The following is an 18,542-nucleotide window of genomic DNA, read 5'->3' on the forward strand; positions in this document are numbered from 1 at the left end:
GAATGGGCTGAGGTCTGATGTTGATGGCTGGGTCCGCATGGTGCCTCGGCTCCTCCCGGCCGTGTGTTTCGTGATCTCACTTCCCAGATACGAAGAGAGCACCTCCAAAGCCATTTTGCGGAAAGACATGGCCAAGGCTGGGGGAAGCTGGCCAAATAAGAGCATTCCGATCAACTAACACCGCTGCACAGACGACCCAGTGGCTCGTATCCCTGGCAGCGGCCCTCTCCCGCGTCCGAAAGGCCGGGTCGATAGTCAGCTCCGAATCCGAGGTACGGCTGCAAAGCGATGGAAGCAAGCGGGGAGTTGAACCAGACCCCCCTCATAGGCTCGAACTTGACGAGTGGTTTTGGGCCAGAATTCCCAGCAGTGTTTGTGTCCCAGCTCTTCGCACCGGGGCGCACACGAGATGGGCTTGGTTTCAGCGTGGAGGAAGAAGGTGTCTGGGCTCTGCACTATCGTTACTTTCGCGCGTGGCACACACGCCCTTGATTGGAATCAAGCATCGCGAACGTACCTTGAGTCCCAATCTGCTCGGCACTCAAGAGAACGAGAGCGGGCTCGCGCTCAGGTGGCGATTGAGACACACGCAACCATGATTGCGAGGCTATTGATATCATTTGTCTCACTGATACTCCCATCGTTGCCCACCTCGTATGCAATTATCTCCACACTTGGGCTTTTTTCTACAGTGAACGTTTCGACTCACGCTTTCGTCAGGGCTACATTTGCCCCCGCCACGAAGAGCGTCACCTCGACCCTTGGCGCCATGGTGTCAGCATGGCCGGCACGACCGCATGGGTATAAATGCCCGGAGTCGCTGAGCTGGCTTCTCTTCACCAACATCGCTTACTCACACAGTGTAGTGAAGACACTCTCTAAGCTTGCACTTTCATTCACCACCCAGTTTCATCCTTCGTCCCGACCCGATTCCTCTCCATTTCCCGCCACGCTAGCTACCCATAATGTTCCAATCGACCCTGAACCGTCCCTACCGCAACATCCTCGCCATCTCCCTGTTCCTCATCTGCCACTCCCTCAGCACCAACGGCGTCCTCGCCTCCCCGGCTGGCCGCGCCCGCCACATCTATGCTCCTCCCCCACCGGTGCATCCATCTCCCTCCTATTCCCCCGCCATCCTTTACAATGCGGCGACAGCCTCAAACACCATCATCGGTCCCGTCCTGCTCGATCTAGACGCCGTGGTAGCAGCAGAGGCGCGGTCGACGGGGCGGGTGCCGGTAGTGCTGCCGGCCAACGGCATCCCCTCGGCACGCTTCGAAGGGGAGGGCATACCGACCGCCCGCAACGAGCAGCGCGTGGACCCCGCGTCCGCCGCCACCGCCACCGCACGAGGCGGACAGCCGGCGCCGACGTGGGGCGTGACCGTGACCGAAGGCAGCCACAGCTACATCCGACAATCGCCGACCTATGTCCCCGTGGCGAGCACGACCTGCTCGGCGACCATCTGCAAGGATTACATGAACCTGTCTTGCTCTGATATGAGATATGGCGGGTAGGTTTCTTTCTTTCTTTCTCTTTTCTTTTCCCCCCTCTCTCCACCTTCTCACTGTCCCCTCTTTGTTTCTTCCCTTGCCCTTTCTGTTCAGTTCCGGTGGAAACTAGTGACTTGGTTCCGACATCTTCTCCGCTTCCCACCCTCTCCGAACTCGGTTCACTAACAAAGGTGTGACAACAGATGCTGGAACATGTGTGTCGAGGACCGCAAGTATCTGGCTCCGGACTGCGTCGAGACTCCGGCTCCTGCAGCGGATGCTGGCACTGCAAAGCCAACAGCAGCACCGATGGCCCTGGCGACTCCAACGGCAGCAGCGTGAAGGGATCATCCATAGTCGGAGCAACAGCCGGTGTGAAGAGGCAGAGAAAGATGTGAGAGGAATGGACAACGTTGATGGGGGGCAAATCGATTACCGTCTGCGAGCTTTGGGGAAGAGACGTCGTTTGACCGAGGTTACACGCTCGCTGGTCTACAGTCCCTCTTTTACTCTGCTTTTCCAGTTTCCTTTTTTTTCCCTTCCTTTTGTCTTCCTTTTGTCTTCTGAAGTGGAGTCTAGAAGCCTTTATCGTTAAACGTCATGTTGAACCAGCTATGGTAGGTTAGGCTTTAGTGTTTTGATTCCATACGCAGGCAATGATTAATTGATACATTTTAGCTCCTTTTGGCGGCTTTCAAAAACACGGCTGAGAAGTAATGGTTAATATAATAACCGAAGGCCTCTTGCGTGTCTGATATAAACCCTGAAGACAGGACCTCCCACTCCATAAAAAAAAATAGATCCCTCCCAATCAGTACCATACCGTGACCGAAACTCCGAATTAATGCCATTGCCCATCCCAAGCCGTTGGGTATCAAAATGTCTCTACCAAAGACATGACAGAGGAGAACGCCGAGAGACGCCGTCGAACGGGAGCGATCAGATCTAACTTTATTTAGCGCGCGTGGTTAATGTCATGGCGTGAACTTACGAGCTTCAGAGTTGTGCGCTGGAGAAGGCCGGTGAAGTTCAGCATGGCCCTGCTCTTCGGCGGAGTCCTCTGCAAGCGCCTGAAAGCCTCTCTAACGTGGCCGGGGCCAACAGGTTCGCGGGCCTCCTCGGGCGGATCGAACAGGCCAGAATCGCGCTTCCGCTTCCTGCTCTGGCCACCGCTGGCGTCGCCTCCCACGGCCTTGCGATAGGCGTCCTCAGCTTGCTTGACCCTAAGTGCCTCCTCGGTGAGGGTCTGGACGATTTCGAAGGTCAAGAATCCGAGGATGTCGATGATATCATCGTTGGGCTTGCTGTCGGTGATTGTGCCGAATCCAGCCCACTCGCGGAAGCGCTTTCCTTTGCGGAAGGTAAAGGAGGCCTGACGGCAGTCGGACCAGTGGACGTACTCCTCACGGGTCATGTTCTTGGTGCGCTCGTCGGCATTGCGCAGGCGCTGGATGGTGGCATAATTCATCTCCGTCTCTTCCTCATCCTCTTCCTCCTCACGGGCGGGGGGAGCCTCGGAAAAGTACGATTGCACATCCCAGACCAGATCGACGGCCTTCTTCGAGCCGCCGGGCTTCGCAGTCTTGGTGGCCGGGTTCGGGGCGGTCGCGGTGATGTCAACGCCGATGTCGTCGGCAGCAAGGTCGTCGGCGCCAGGGTTCTTCTCGTCCGAATCCTTGGCCGTCTTCCGGACATCCTTCCACTGAAGGAAAGTGCGCAGGCGACTGATCTTGGCGCGGTCGTGGCGGATGAGCATCATCAGATCGTCAGTGGAAATGCTACGGCTACCGCGGCGGGTAGCAAGGACGGTGCACTCGCGCAACTGGCTGCAGTTAGACCGGAGCGGGCGAGTCTCTGCTTCAAGGTGAAGGCCGGCCTACCATTTCCTGGACCTGCTGCTGAACAATCAGCTCGATGAGAGAGGTCGTCTCAGCAGATGGTTCGGCCGTCTCACCAGAGACGAACATCATCTGTCGCACAACGTGAGCAAAGGCCGCCCATTGCCAAGATCTACCATGGTCAGGACGGAAGAGCGGGTGGGTATGGATAGACATGGCGCTGTTTGTCGCAGGCATTGGCACGTTGGTCGAAGTGGAACCAAGGGCTCATCAAGCCACGCGTGGCTTTGGAAAAGGGTGAAAGAGCACATGACATGATCGCGGCCCTGGGACGGGAACGGAAGGTGAAAATATGAAAATAGTAGCATGCTCTCACCTGCTGGATCTCGGTGCGGTACTTGACACTTTTGTCCGTCATGATGGCTACAGGTCCGCTGGCAGCGGGCGAAGCGGTACTACCAGGGAAGACAAGCGCCCACGCGGCGGGTGGAGCGCGGGTGGAGCGCGGGTGGAGCGCGGGTGGATGGCAGGGGCGGACAAGGAGAGGTGAGTGGGTGGTGAAGACGGAGGTGACAGGGCGGAGACGGGCTGGGGTCGGGGGAGCCTGTGCTGACTCGCCGACCGCCTTCAGCCCTACGGCGGCAGGCCGGCCGGCGGGGTCCAGCAATAATTTCGTCGCCCGCTGCTGCTGCCCGTCCACAGCCCACACCACAGCCCAACACCACGCCCGCAGCCATGCTCCACCTCATTGGCCTGGGCCTCGCCGACGAGAAGGACGTCACCGTCCGCGGCCTCGAGATCATCAAAAAAGCCGAGCGCGTCTACCTCGAGGCTTACACGGCCGTCCTGCTCGTCGACCAGGCCAGATTGGTGAGTCTGCTGCCACTCTTGCCCCGCCAAGCCCGTGACGACTGACGAGCATGCTGCGTGATAGTAGGAAGCATTCTATGGCCGCTCCGTCATCATCGCCGACCGTGAGATGGTCGAATCCGCCAGCGATGACATCCTGGCCGACGCCGACAAGGTTGACGTCGCCTTTCTCGTTGTCGGCGATCCCTTCGGGTACCTGCCTCTCCGTTGTGCCTGGACTGGCGTTTGCTGATTGGTGAGAAGCGCTACCACCCATACCGATCTCATCCTCCGCGCGCGCGAGCTGAACATCCCCACCAACACGGTTCCGAACGCGAGCATTCTGACCGGTGTCGGCTGCACCGGCCTGCAGCTATACAACTTCGGTCAGACCATTAGCATGGTTTTCTTCACCGACAACTGGCGCCCGGCATCCTGGTACGACAAGATCCTCGAGAATGACACCATTGGGCTGCACACCCTCGTCCTGCTAGACATCAAGGTGAAGGAGCCAAACCTGGATGCTCTTGCTCGCGGCAGGATTATTTACGAGCCGCCAAGGTTCATGACGGTCGCTCAATGCGCCCAGCAGATGATTGAGATCGAAGAAGAGAAGGGCAATGGCGTCTGCGGAAAGGCCGCCCTTGCAGTGGGCGTCGCCCGCGTTGGTGCTCCCGACCAGACGATTGTGGCGGGCACGCTCGAGCAGCTGAGCCAGTCTGATCTTGGCAAACCGCTGCACAGTTTGGTTCTGATTGGCAGGAACACTCATGACTTGGAGAGAGACTATCTCAAGGCATATGCTGTGGACCCGGAGACATTTGATGCCGCATGGGCCACTAAGAATGAGCGCAAGTGAGCTGATGGCGAGGAATGGGAATTACTGAGATGATGGCATGGGGAACCATCGATAGGCAAAAGTTCGGGCGACTCTTCCAGTCCCTTGGGCACGACGAGTCTGATGGTTCAACATGCGGGCACGTATCGTAAGACCAGCAGGACCATTTCACGCATTTGCGGTCGTGCGGCTATCAGCTCAATGAAAAGAGAAACATCGCGTAACACACACCTCATTGTGGTACGCCAGGTCCCACTTGCAAGTGCTCTCGATTGCCTTGGCTGAGTTGTCTAATACTACATCCTGTTCAACCAAAGCAATCCGCTGCCCCGTGCAAGATCCGATGACATCATCACTGCAGGGTCAGGCCAGCTCCTTCACGGAAAGGGGGGCTTTGCGTTGGCGTCCGAGGCGCGGGCATGTGGTGCGGAGCAGGAAGTACAAGGGTGTCTTAGCCCATGCCGTTGAAGAGACAATTGGTAGGCTGCCCCGCATAGCGAGAGGAGAAGCCTCTCCGCTAGCTCCGGAAAGGATCCAAGATGGTTGACCCCGCATGGGCAATTGGGTATGTCACCCCAAGACAGGTCCCACTTTTCGGGGGGCATTATTTAAGGCCCTGGGCTTCCGGGGTCGGGCAGCGTGGCATGCTCTATGCTTCTTCCTGAGCAGCGCAAGCCATGACGAGTGTGCAGCAGATCCAGCCGAAAGGCATATATCGTGGCCTCCCGGTCTTCTCGGATACAGATGACAAGAAGGATCTCACAGCCATAATAACTGGCGCCAACGGCATCTCCGGGCAGCACATGCTCCGGGTGCTTGCGCAACATCCTCAGCGCTGGTCGAAGATCTATTGCCTGTCACGACGGCCTCCATCGATTCCTGACCCCCTGCCGCCGCAGGTGGAACATATATCCATCGACTTTCTCAAGTCGCCAGACTTCATCTCGAAGCTGCTGGTATCGCACCGCGTGCGCGCCGACTACGTCTTCTTCTACTCGTACATCCAGGTGCCCCCCAAGGATGGCCAAGGGCTATGGTCCAATGCCGAGGAGATGGCCATCGTGAACACGGAACTGCTCTCGAACTTCCTGTCGGCGCTGAACCTGGCGAGCATCAAGCCCCGCCGTGTCCTGCTCCAGACGGGCGCAAAGCACTACGGCGTGCACCTTGGCCCAACGAAGGTGCCGCAAGAGGAAGGCGATGCGCGCGTGACGATTGAGCCGAATTTCTATTATCCCCAGGAGGACTATTTGGTGGACTGGTGCGATGAGTTGAGCGGCGTGGGGTGGAACGTCATTCGCCCGAGCTTCGTGCTCGGAGCCGTTCCGGACGCGGCCATGAATCTGGTCTTTCCGATTGCAGCATACACGGCTGTGTGCAAGCATCTGGGCCAGAAGCTCGAGTTTCCCGGCAACCTCGAGGCCTGGGAACGGCCGCTGGACCTGAGCAGTGCCATGCTGAACGGATACCAGGCCGAGTGGGCTGTTCTGGACGAGGGAACGGCCAACGAAGCGTTCAATGCGGCGGATGGGAGCACATTTACGTGGGGGCAGTTCTGGCCAAGGTTGGCAGCATGTTACGGTGTTGAGTGGACCAGACCGGAGCTGGACGAGACTGCGTACGATGCCATGGCTATACCACGGGAGGAGACGCCACGAGGGTAAGCGTGTCTCTTTGTTTTGTGCTTTGGAATGGTCTGACCATGTTCTCAGATTCGGGCCACAAGCCACCATTCGACGCCGTTTCACGCTGGCGGACTGGGCGAAAAAACCGGAGACCCAACAAGCTTGGAAAGAGCTGGCGCAGAAGCACGACTTGCTAGATCGGAAACTGCGAGATGTTGGCCGCATCTTTGCTTTTGCCGACGGCGCTCTGGCCAACGCGGTCCGCACTGCTTTCAGGTAGGTGCGCCTGTCGTGACCCAGACTTCATGTGCTGAAATGCTGTGACAGCATGGACAAATCCCGCCGCTTCGGATGGTTTGGCACCGTCAGCTCGGCGGATTGCATGCTTGAAGTCATTGAAGGCTTCGAAAGGCTGAGGATGATACCGCCGATTCGGGGCAGTGGGTCGTCGTTGCCGGACAGAACGGCGCAATGAGAAGCCACTGCCGCTTTGGCGTGGATGCAATCGCGGCCGGGTTGATCTGTGGCGCTAGCAACAGGCTGCAATGCTTGTGACGTGTCTCCAGCTCGGCCGGGCTCGTCTTGGCCATGTGTACTGCAATCTGAAGGTTTCTAATGCAAGCTGCTGAGGAAGCCGGCCTCGTGACATGTATGGTCAATTTCAGCGCCGGTGCGCCGACAGCTGCCTGGACGTGGCTGGTTGGGTGGACGCTGATGCGGGACGCGCTGCACAGCTTCCGCGCCGGGCGGTTGGCTGGAGACGCGAGCAGTAGTGATGCTGCAGCCTGCGGGCCCCGGGCCCCCGGCAGCATCCAGATTGCAGAGGCAGCGGAGTCTGCACGGCGTCACGGCGTCAGCGGTACCTCGTGCACGTGGCACCAGCGCCCGCGAGCTTCTGGCGACGGGGAACGGGGATCGACGGCGACTCCAGCAGGGCCCTCTGCCGCGGCCGCTGTGGGGGCTGCCGCCGAGGCTGCTGCAGAGGCAGCTGCGGCGCAGTCACGGCAGCGGCCGGCAGCAGTCTGTGAGACGCGAATAGCAAGTAGAGGGTAGGAACGTGGCGGTGTGCTGGGCGGCTTGGGCGCACCCCTGCCAGGCTGCATGACTCGCTTCGCCATCGGGTTCCCCAGAGAGCCTCACGCCCCCGATAACGATAGGAACCCGCTGAGCTCCAGGTCACAGCCAGCTTCCCCGTGAGACATGGCCGCTTGCCTGCCCCGTGTGAGCCTTCGAGCAAGCTGCGCCTGACGCGACCACGCCCAGACCCCCAACGCGACCACGCCCAGACCCCCAACGCGCCCGCGCGTCTGTGCCTGCTGCACCACCCCGGGCCTCACCACCGCGCTCCCGCCTCGAGGCGCCTGCCTGGCCTCACCTTCCCACCACCGCGGCCATCCACTCACCATGGCCTCCGAGCACAACTCGCGGGACCAGCCCCCCCGGTGGTCCCCCCGACGCTCCCGCGTCCCGCGCAAGTCCTTCGAGATCCCCGAACGCCTCCGCCATGGTCAAGACGAGGACGAGGACGAAGACGTCACCGCGCCCAAGTCCAACGACCCTCGCTACACCCACCGTTCCGTCTTCGATCTGATCACTCACGCTGGCTCTGTCGCCAACTTGCGCTCTCGCTTCACCCACGACGAGCTCAGCGAGGGCGAGGAGGAAGCCGACCATGCCGCGGTAACCCAGTCCCTCGGGCCCTCAGCACTTGCTGCCACCGCCCCCCAGAGCTCAGCCCAACCAGAACAGAAGTCCGAAAAGCATCGTCGCAACCGTTCCATAATCCGCACACTCCAGAAGCTCCACGTCAAGCCCTCCAAGGACCGCAGCCACGCCCCCGCCGATGATGCCATGTCCTCCTCGCAGATTCTCACGCCGAAACCGCCACAAATGGAACAAAACGAGACGGGGAATGACGGGACCAGCTCGGTGGAAGGCCAACTGAAGGCCAAGGCTGAAATGGAGGCTTCCGCCCTCGGGTCGGACCTCCGTACAGCGCACGATGCCTTCGGCGTCCGCCATTCTGCGGTCAAAGGTCCCGATGATCTCTCACAGAGGCTCATGGAGATTTTCGGATTCGACGCTGAAGAGGATGTCGTTTCTGGTATGTGCAACTTGATATCTTGCCGCCTGACGTGTGTTGACAAGTGCAGAACACCCCTGCTGGTTGCTGCAGACCGTCCTCCTCCAGGGTTATTTGTACATTACTCAGAAGCACATCTGCTTCTACGCCTACCTGCCCAAGAAGACTGTACGCGCTCTGCACAAACCTTCTGCTTAGTGTGAAGCTAATACAAAACAGAAGGAAATCACCAAGTCCGGATATCTCTCCAAGCGTGGCCGTACCATGTGGAACCGATCATGGTTCATCCTGAAGGGTGACGTTTTGGCATATTACAACGACCCGACCGACCTTTACTTCCCTCGTGGCCGGATCAACCTGCGCTACGCCACATCTGCCGTTCTGATGGAACACAAGGACAAGGCTCGCGAGCCCACCGACATTTCCATCTCTACCAACCAGAAGAATTACGTACTACGGGCCGAGAGCGCTGCCAGTGCCAAGGAATGGGTCAAACTGCTGCAGAAGGTCATCTTCAAGTCCCACAATGATGGGGACAGCGTGAAGATCTCTATCCCACTCTCCAACGTCATGGAGATCGAGGACAACCCTGTACTGGACTATGCCGACACCATCAAGGTCGGGGTCGTTGACAATGACGATTCGTACGCCGTTGACGAATACTTCTTTTCCTTTTTTGGCTCCGGCGAGGAACCAATGCGTTTTATGAAGAACGTGTGGGACGGCTGCAGGCGGCAACCAGGTCTTACGGCTGAGCGCCCTACGACGCCTGCAGGTGAAAAACGCCTCAAGACACCTGCTAGCCCCCCATCTCGTAACTCCGGAAGTCCGGTGCGATCTACCATCTTCCAGCCAACTCTAGGGACGCTATCACCGACTTCCCCGCCGTTTCGCCGCCCATCGAGTCGAAGGGTCAGCGGCGAATCCGCGAGATCTAGTTCTGACCGGGGACGACGCAGCTTCAGTAGAGGGCAGGAGAAACGGCTTTCTGGTGTCGCACAAAGCGAGGGCTCCTCTAGGGTACGAGATTCCTCTGAATCTGCCTGCCTTTCGATGGAACCGGACACATCATCGTCTGCCGCCATTCAATCGATCAATGAGACGGATGCATCCGCTAGCCAAATCCTCAGCCGTAGCGACGTCTTTCATAGACCCGCTGTAGAGCTTGCGGATTCGGATGTCAATCCCAGAGCGTCCCAGGACACCGCTCGCTCAGCAAAGAAGCATCCCTATCCCAGGACAGAGCAGACCATCAGCACACGCTCAAGGACGCCGGTTCAGAACTCGAGAGAGATGGGAAATGACAGTGAGCTTCAGGACGACAGACTGCAGGCATCGGCTTCCGGTTATTATTCTGGGATTGTTAGTGCTGGTGCGAAGCCGTTCACGAGAGCCACTGGACTAGTTGGCTCTCTCAGGCGGGGGACACTGGCACTGGGCAGCCGGCTGACAACAGATACCATGAGCGTGTATGACAAGGTGTCCGGCATGTGGGCTGGTGGACGGAAGCACTATGGGGAGGACGGTCAGATCTTTGACGAAGAACCACGCGATATCGTTGATGACTCGGACGCTGTCTCCCATAACGAGCGCTTCCGCCAGCACTTCGCCTTGCCCGATAGCGAGAGCCTGCGAGCAACCTTCTTTTGCAATCTGTGGAGGGTGCTTCCGCAGTACGGGAAAATCTACATGAGTGACAGGTACTTCTGCTTCAGGAGTCTCTTGCCAGGTACTCGGACCAAGGTCAGCATGTTTCTCCCCTATACCGTTTATTTGCTAACGCGTGACCTTAGCTCGTCCTGCCCCTCCGTGATATCGAAAACGTCATGAAGGAGAAAAGCTTCCGTCTGACCCATCAGGCTCTCGTCGTGGTTGTTCGCGGTCATGAAGAGTTGTTTTTCGACTTTTCGCGCGGCGATATTCGAGATGACTGTGCAGTTACCATTCACCAGAAACTCGAGCAGGTTCGCTACCTGCATTCCTCGGGGCTCCTCAGCGAAGAGAACCTACTGCAAGCTGAGGAGGCAAAGGCGGAGAATGACCTGCTCCAACATGCTCGAATCCCGGAAAAGCAGCCCGCGCTACCGGCGCGCATTGACGAGCTGGAGCAATCTGGAGCCGCTATCATATTCGATGACCCCCAGGCCTCCATGCTTGATTTCACCCCCCGGGAGCCCATGAGGATCACCTGTCTGACAATCGGGTCCCGCGGAGATGTCCAACCCTACATAGCGTTGTGCAAGCGACTGATGAAGGAAGGACACCAGACAAAGATCGCGTCTCATGAAGAATTTGGCGATTGGGTCCGCAGCCACGGCATTGGTTTTGAGCCTGTGGCAGGTAACCCAGCCGAGCTCATGCAGCTTTGCGTTGAGTCTGGTATGTTTACTGCTACCTTTCTAGCGAAGGCGCATTTCACGTTCCGCGGCTGGTTGAGCGCACTCCTCGAATCTGCATGGCAAGCTTGCCAGGATTCCGACCTTTTGATCGAGAGCCCTAGCACCATGGCCGGAATCCACATCGCCGAAGCATTAGAGATCCCCTACTTCCGCGCGTTCACCATGCCCTGGACCAGGACACGCGCCTATCCGCACGCCTTTGCGGTTCAGGAGAAAAAGATGGGCGGGACCTACAACTTCCTCAGCTACGTGCTGTTCGAGGAAGTATTCTGGAAGGCAACCTCAAGCCAGATAAATTCTTGGAGGAGGAAGACACTCAAACTGGCACCAACGAGCTTGAAGAAGCTGCAGATCAACAAGATCCCCTTCATGTACAACTTCAGCCCTTCGGTAGTCGCACCACCTCTTGACTTCAGCGACTGGGTTCGCGTCACTGGATATTGGTTCCTCGATGAATCCCAGAACTATAAGCCCCCAAAGGACCTCCTTGACTTCATCAGCCGGGCTCGCAGTGACGGAAAAAAGCTTGTGTATATCGGCTTTGGCTCGATTGTCGTCGAGGACCCCAGGGCGATGGAGAAGTCCATTGTTGAGGCTGTGGTGAAGGCAGACGTCCGTTGCATTCTGTCGAAAGGTTGGTCTGACCGTTTAGGTAAAGACGAGAAACCCAAGGTGGAAGTGCCTCTTCCCGCAGAGGTCCACCAGATCAGCTCTGCTCCGCACGACTGGCTGTTCAGGCAGATCGACGCAGCTGCACACCACGGAGGAGCTGGTACTACGGGTGCATCTCTCCGCGCCGGCATTCCGACCATTATCAAGCCGTTCTTCGGCGATCAGTACTTCTTCGCATCTCGCGTTGAGGATCTCGGCGTCGGAGTCCACATCAAGAAGCTGAATGTTGGCGCCCTTTCCCGTGCGCTTTGGACGGCTACACATGACGACCGCATGATCACGGGTGCACGCTTGGTCGGCGAGAAAATCCGCAATGTAAGCTCCGTTTCGTAAATTCCTAGAAACCGGTGACTGACTTGAGATACAGGAGGATGGCGCTGGCGAAGCGGTCAAGACCATCTATCGGGATCTTGAGTACGCTAGGTCGCTTATCAAGTGGCGCAACCGGCCCATGACTGAAGACGATTTGGGCGATGATGCGGAGGAAGAATGGACCTTCGTTGATGACGACAATGATCCTGAGCTGCGGCGCCACACAGAATCTGATCAAGCGGTTGCGCAGATGCAAGCTCAGCTTAAACAATTACGCCAAGGAGGCCACGGGCCCGAGGGCGTAAGTACCTAGGCAGCCTTACGTCTCATTAGCATCGTGGACTACGACGGTAGATGCGATGTTCCTATTTTCTTCTCCATTCCTATAGGGTATTCTGCTTTCCCCTAGCTTTGGCGTAAACGACATCACCCTCAACTCCTCGGTCAAATCCCGATCATTTTTATTTTTAATTCCCACGCAGAACTGCGAATGCGTTTTCGGCTTTCGCTCATATTCGAAAGGTTTGGCAGGTTTACATTTCGGGAAGAACAGTGCACATGGTGAGAGGGGCTACAGACTTCTGGCTTTGGTTTTTTTTTTTTTTGATTACTTCTGCGTCCTTGGGCTTTAATGGATTCTGTAGGGAGGAGGCAAGGAGAGCCAGGCGCCACATGACGGGATTATGACTTTGATGATACACCAAACCATTGATACGAAGGGCAGGGAAGTTAGTTGTTTTGTGCGTTTGGTCTACTTGTTCTCTCTGAAGATGTTTCTGGGTCCCCTCCGTCACTGACCCTGCAGTGAGCACGCATGCGATGATATATTAGTAGAGCATTGCTTTTCCGCGAAAGATTGGATTAGAGAGGCTCGAGGGCCGCTTCTTGGGACTTGGGACTTTGGTTGGCTGAAGGGAAAGCGTAAATGCGCCAAGAGGCCGTCCCTTTCTTCATTGGTAATCTTGAATCTTCCGGGGCTTCCCTTAGTACTTTTTAAACAAAACGCAACAATGTGGTTTCCGCGGCGGAACAGGAGCAGAAGGAGCGCTTCCCCACTCTCTCTCCTTCGGCAAACCATTTCCCGCAAGCTCCTTCCTGCTCCATCATCATTCTCCGGTGCCGACGATAAGATGAGTGAGAGGGTGCTTGTCCGTACGGGAGATGATTGTTGGCAATGTTTGAAATCAGCTGCATGCATGGTGTAAGAAACCCGGGAACGGGGGCGGCGGGAGAGGGGGGGGGCGGGATTCAATGAATTATGAGACATCAAGCAACAAAAAAAAAAGTCCGAAGGCAAGAACAGGACGCCACGGCGCAGACACGTCAGCCGTTGGACATGCGCATGCGGTTGGGGGGGGGGCGTCCCAGTAATGATGGCAATGTGTGTGTGTGTTGAGAATGGCAACATGCAACAGGGCAAAAGCGCGGGCATCGGTTCCAGCGAGAAAGGGCGGGGAATCCGGGGTACCCGTAGGTACGTTGCTGGCTTGGCCCGCAGGCGGGCTTTTTGTTGAGATTTGATGAGATCGACTTCCGGGGACATGTGCGCCGACGGCGCGCCGCCGTGGGAGTGAGTGGGAGAGAATGCTCTCCGTGACGACGTTCGGGGAATACCTGCACACTCCGGGCAACAACTTCCGTCTCCTTCGGCTCCCCATTGCTTGGGGCAGAGAGTTGGCCGTTCGGCTGGAAGAAGGGCCTTTGCTCTGACGAACCGCTCCGTAGCAGCGTTTGCCCTATCTATCATACTCTTGCCGCGCCGGGGTGTCCCGTCTGACTTTCTGCGCTCCACTGTTGAGCGAGCGATACATAGTGTCTATGTATGATATATGATGTGCAGAGCATGGGTACCGCTCGCACGCGCACGCAACAGCAAAAAAGAAGGGAAAAAAAAAAGAAAAGAAAACCAACATTATTAGCAGTCGGAAACCTCTAGAACCCCCGCACTGATCCCTAAAACACCCGACCGGTGAAACTGTTGATGCCTTACTCACTTGCCCGAAGACAGCAAAGCCTCCCCGCTCGCTCCCCCGACCCATGCGTGTTCTCCTTTTCCGTGATAATTTTTTTCTTTGGCTCTGTTGCCTTGGGTCGTCGCCGCCCTACTTGCTCTCTTCGGCAAAACCGCCACTGATGGCATGGGGGCAACGAATCATCTTCGTGGCGTATGTAATTGGGGTTCCACTTTGAGTCAACGATTGCGGAGCTCTTCCCCCCCAAATCCCACTTGGTCGGATGCTTTCGGTGCCCTGTCCCGCGGGCGCACAATCGTCAACCGGGCTTTTTGTTTTTCGGAAAGTGGTTGGCGGCTGTCGCATGGCCTCGGGAAACATGCACATACGTACCGTAATCGAAGCTTGTCGCCTCCGGTGTCCCAAGCTTCCCCCGCAAACCTACCACGCGCCGCTTCCCCTCAACACCAACAAAAGTCGTCGCTGCGGGGAAGTGACAAGTTCTGGACCACCAATCGAATAAATTTTATAGTGGAGATGATGCCTTGTGCGGGGCTGTGGGGTGGAGAATGTTTCGGCGGGCACGCAAAACATGCGTCCGTGTGTTCACGAGCGCAACGGTCAGCGACGGATCGTCGGTTGCGATATCGGACTTGTAGCATTATTACCAATTTGGGGCTACTTGTGGCTGTCGCGCGAGGAAACGCTTGTCAAACCCGCAATCCCTGACCAGACCGTTGCCGAAAACCACTGCAGTGTGAGAATGTTCATCGCGCCCCAGCGAAATTATTGCCTTGCTCGTTGCCCGCCCCAGACCAGTCCGCTCAGCGTGGCGTCCAGTTCCAACGCTCCCCACTCACTGCATCATGTTTCTTGTGTGAGTGTCGAAGATCTCGTTGCGCCATCCATCCTCTCTGTATTCGTCAACTCTCTCTGCGGCCTGGGCTGCCTCTTCCTCCCAGAGCTTGACCACGCTTCCCGGCGCGTACACACCCTTGAAGATGCCCTTGCCCGGCTCCGCCACGCCGACGCGCGTGTACAGGTCGGGGTCAGCCTCCGGTGTCAGCCTTGCAGCCACAGCCTTGAAGAACGTGCGGAGATCCTCCGGACTGGCGATCTGCGTGGCGCGCAGGCGCTCGCGCGCAAAGACCACTTCGCGGTTGGCTGCATGCATTGCGTCGGCAATGGCGTTAGCGAGCTGCTTTTCCGCTACCTTGCGGATAATTGGGCGGAGCAGGGGTTTCAATAGCCAGCCGAATATGGATAGCTTGCTCTTGCGTAGCGTGTAGTTGAGCTTGTGGATGTGGACGCGCACCGCTTTGAGGGAAAGGATCTTCTCAAGACGATCACGGCCCACTTCAATGTCCATGTGGATATCCAGCCCACGTTCATCGAGGGCGAACGATGCAATCCCCGCGTCGGCAAGCCGGAATATGCCTGAGTGGGCCCGCAGCCAGAAGCCGACTTCATCAGCCCGCATAGAGAGGCCGTCGATTTTGACCGTGACTTGCGAGGATACCGATGAAGTGGTCCGGAAGCGAGCCTTGCGGATTTCGAGGTCGTTGTATGTCTCCACCCGGAACTTGTACGGCAGGAAAGATGTGTGGTTGACTGTTTTTCCCGGTTCCACGATCAAGTTCTCGAGTAGCAGGTCTATTTCGGGACTCGAAACCTCCAAGCGCGGGATCGGCACGTACTGAACTGCCTGGATGAGAAGAGGCACAAAAACGTTAATGGCGTCTGTCACTAGCTCTCCGTTGGTATACTGGTACTTTGGAGAGAGTATGTGCACAATCTGCATGGATGTCCGCATGAGTTTGGCAATGTCCTCGTCATGCGAGACGGCCTCGAAAGTGGTCTGGATCTGGCCAAGGAATTCATCCACATCCGTGCGCAAGGACGAGTCTGTGCCAACGCCACGAGCCTTCTCCCGGAGGGCTTGAAACTTCTCATCGGCATGTTCCAGGAATTCAGGGTCAGTGAGGAGCTTCTGGAGTGAGTTGCCCATGTCGAGCATCAGGTCCTCGAATTCTGGGTCGTTCTTGCTGTGCTCCATGATTTTCTTGAACTTGTCCTCCAGGTCTTCCCAAGCCTTTCTGTCTCCAAAAGAGGTCAGGAACAACCAGAAGTTCTTGATTGCTCGGTCCATAGCATCATTCTCATTGACATCATCTTGAACGGTGTTCACGGTTTCTTGCACAGCACGAGAGTACACCAGGGCGTATCGCTGAACCAGCAGCGAGAGGGTGGATACCGAGTCGGAATAGTCGTTTCGCTTCCTCAGCTTCAGAACTGCTTGCTTCAGGCGGTAGAGCATCGTATCCTTTTCATCACCGCTGACATGGTCGGCCAGGCTGTGTCCTGCTTCCTTGGCCACATCGGTTGCACCATTGCTGATGACCTTGGAGAATTCGGCAACATCTTGCTCAAGGTCTTCGTTGGTGGGTGGCGGACCGTCGTCTGCACCCGGCTCTTTCAGAGTTTGTTGCTCTTGGTCGGACGGCTCGAGCTTCTTGCCTGCGGCCTCGGCCACATCGGACAGCTTGAATGCTGTGTCCTTGAAGACTTCGCGTCCGATAACATTGACGTCGGCAAGAAACAGGCGGAAGTCTGAGTTTGTGAGCAACAACGAGCCGACGGTCTGGAGGCTTCTGTAGGCTATGCAATCGATCAGCTAATACGCCCGTTGCACGCGGAACTGGCCCGTACCTGCGGCAGTGTCCGCTTTCGATTTCGCCTTGGTTGCTCTGGAAGCGATGTCATCAACGTCGACCGAGAGCTTCGACTTGGACAAGAACCAGATGAAGTCCTGAATCTGGTCGCTGCTGTTTTTGTGCTGCAGCAACTCGAGGAACTCAGTAAGCCATTGCTTCGTGAACTTGACCAGCAGACGGCCAGAGTTGCTCAGGTCGTGCTCGCCAGGGTTGAGGACATCAGACGCCAGCAAGGTGCGGATATTGATGATGACCTGCTCATTGGACGGCATGTATCCCTTGGAGAGGGCCCGCATCATCTGATACGAGTGCAGCTTCTGGTGCAGCTCCCTCTGCAGGACCGTGTCATCACGGTACTGGGGCAGCAGCGGCTGGCGATCTTCAGCGCGCGACTTGCGGAAGCCGAAGCAGGACGACATTTCGGCGGCGATGGTGGTGTCAATGAGGACGGCGGCGGCGCATGGCGGATGAGAGGTGGGACGTGGGCGGGACGCACCAAGGCAGGCGGGATCGCGGTGTCGACGCGTCGTTGTGACGGAAGGGACGTCTGAGCGGTTGACATCATCTGCGGCTGAGGGGTGTGGCTGGTGATGCTGGCACCGGGCTGGCGCACATTTCCGCATCTTGGCGGCCGATCGCAGCATCTGCTGGATTTTGCGGGGAGCGCTACGACCCGCAGCTCCAGCCCAGCCCAGATGCCCAGCCCAGATGCCCAGAGCCTGGCGCCCGGGCGACGCATCGATTCATGGCGGCGCGCGACCTGTGATGCTTCCCCACGAAAGCTGCCGCACTGCAAGGGTCACCGTCGTCCGCACAGCGCTGCCACGCGGGAGGAGGCGAAGCTCCCGTCCGGACGCGTCTGACCTGAATCATGCATCGCCACCGTAAATAGCCCACTCGCTCCCGGACATCTGCATCGAGGCGTCCGCGACAGCCCGCAGCAGCCCGCAGCAGCCCGCTGCTTATCCGCTCCTCCCACTCCTGCCCTCGGAGACGGCGTGACGGCGCTGGTCCGTCGGCCACTGGCTCGCGGGCGCGTGCCTGGTTTCCGCTTTGGGGGCGCGGACAGCACTCCTGGAACGCTCCTCCTGACGAGGGATTTTTGCCAGCCCCCCGTGTCGCGGCGGCGCGTATATTTGATATCCGTTTCTTTTTTTGCAGCAGAAAAAAAAGTCGCAATATTCCGAAGGGGTGCCGCGTGTTGGGCGCCTGCTGAGCATCCCATGCCTGACGGCCGGCCCCTGTCAGCGCCGGGGGCTCAGGGCGGTGCTGCGGTGCTGCGGTGCTGCAATGCTGCGGTGCTTGCGAAGCTTCGTGCTCGCTCAACGCATTCCACGCGCGTCAATTATTAGCCTGCCACCTGTGGCGCTGGCTGGCGCTGGCTGGCGCTGCTGCGTCGTCGGCTGCCCTTGCGCGCCCCGAGCGAGCATGACGGGCCACAAATTTGCGGCGTTAGAGGCGGCGGTTCTGGCTTCCAGCTTCCGACGACGCTCCCGGAGTGAGTCAGCGTGGTCCAATGCGCGGTCGGCTAAAGAGTTTTCAGCGCGCCGGCGCGCGCGCGAGGCCCACAGCCCTGCTCTCCACGATGGCTTTGCCGTTGCTTGCGCTTCGTCTCGCTGCCAAGGAGTGGAGGAGTGGAGTCGGCGGCGGGCAGCGAAAGCCGGCGTCGGAGCATGTCGGAAACGCAGGCGGCGGCTGGGGCCCGCAGACGGCCCACGCGCCCACGCGCAACCAGAGCTGCGGCCCGCACCCTGGCCAGAAGCT

General features: G+C 57.9%; 6 protein-coding genes across 6 annotated transcripts; 4 read left to right on the plus strand and 2 right to left on the minus strand.

Moving 5' to 3' along the window:
- Positions 1-965: 965 nt before the first annotated feature.
- On the plus strand, positions 966-1,838 carry BKCO1_8000201 (uncharacterized protein; the record flags this gene model as incomplete). The annotated part of the gene is made up of 2 exons (XM_020279305.1): positions 966-1,516; positions 1,700-1,838. The coding sequence occupies 2 exons, from the start codon at positions 966-968 to the stop codon at positions 1,836-1,838; spliced, it is 690 nt and encodes a 229-aa protein (XP_020133332.1).
- Positions 1,839-2,451: 613 nt separating this feature from the next.
- On the minus strand, positions 2,452-3,752 carry BKCO1_8000202 (saga-like transcriptional regulatory complex subunit; the record flags this gene model as incomplete). The annotated part of the gene is made up of 3 exons (XM_020279306.1): positions 2,452-3,318; positions 3,377-3,466; positions 3,711-3,752. 3 exons carry the CDS (start codon positions 3,750-3,752, stop codon positions 2,452-2,454), a joined length of 999 nt encoding a protein of 332 aa, XP_020133335.1.
- A 317-nt stretch (positions 3,753-4,069) lies between these two features.
- Positions 4,070-5,042, plus strand: BKCO1_8000203 (diphthine synthase; the record flags this gene model as incomplete). Its single annotated transcript, XM_020279307.1, has 3 exons — positions 4,070-4,204; positions 4,272-4,396; positions 4,448-5,042. The coding sequence occupies 3 exons, from the start codon at positions 4,070-4,072 to the stop codon at positions 5,040-5,042; spliced, it is 855 nt and encodes a 284-aa protein (XP_020133334.1).
- A 656-nt stretch (positions 5,043-5,698) lies between these two features.
- BKCO1_8000204 (nad dependent epimerase dehydratase family protein) lies at positions 5,699-7,121 on the plus strand (the record flags this gene model as incomplete). Its single annotated transcript, XM_020279308.1, has 3 exons — positions 5,699-6,681; positions 6,734-6,922; positions 6,974-7,121. The coding sequence occupies 3 exons, from the start codon at positions 5,699-5,701 to the stop codon at positions 7,119-7,121; spliced, it is 1,320 nt and encodes a 439-aa protein (XP_020133337.1).
- A 929-nt stretch (positions 7,122-8,050) lies between these two features.
- BKCO1_8000205 (udp-glucose:sterol glycosyltransferase) lies at positions 8,051-12,425 on the plus strand (the record flags this gene model as incomplete). The annotated part of the gene is made up of 5 exons (XM_020279309.1): positions 8,051-8,750; positions 8,800-8,897; positions 8,949-10,472; positions 10,523-12,115; positions 12,168-12,425. The coding sequence occupies 5 exons, from the start codon at positions 8,051-8,053 to the stop codon at positions 12,423-12,425; spliced, it is 4,173 nt and encodes a 1,390-aa protein (XP_020133336.1).
- Positions 12,426-14,920: 2,495 nt separating this feature from the next.
- Positions 14,921-17,197, minus strand: BKCO1_8000206 (bactericidal permeability-increasing protein; the record flags this gene model as incomplete). Its single annotated transcript, XM_020279310.1, has 2 exons — positions 14,921-16,722; positions 16,774-17,197. The coding sequence occupies 2 exons, from the start codon at positions 17,195-17,197 to the stop codon at positions 14,921-14,923; spliced, it is 2,226 nt and encodes a 741-aa protein (XP_020133415.1).
- Between the last annotated feature and the right edge of the window lie 1,345 nt (positions 17,198-18,542).

The sequence above is a fragment of the Diplodia corticola genome, assembly GCF_001883845.1.
Source record: "Diplodia corticola strain CBS 112549 chromosome Unknown scaffold8, whole genome shotgun sequence".
NCBI lineage: Eukaryota > Fungi > Ascomycota > Dothideomycetes > Botryosphaeriales > Botryosphaeriaceae > Diplodia > Diplodia corticola.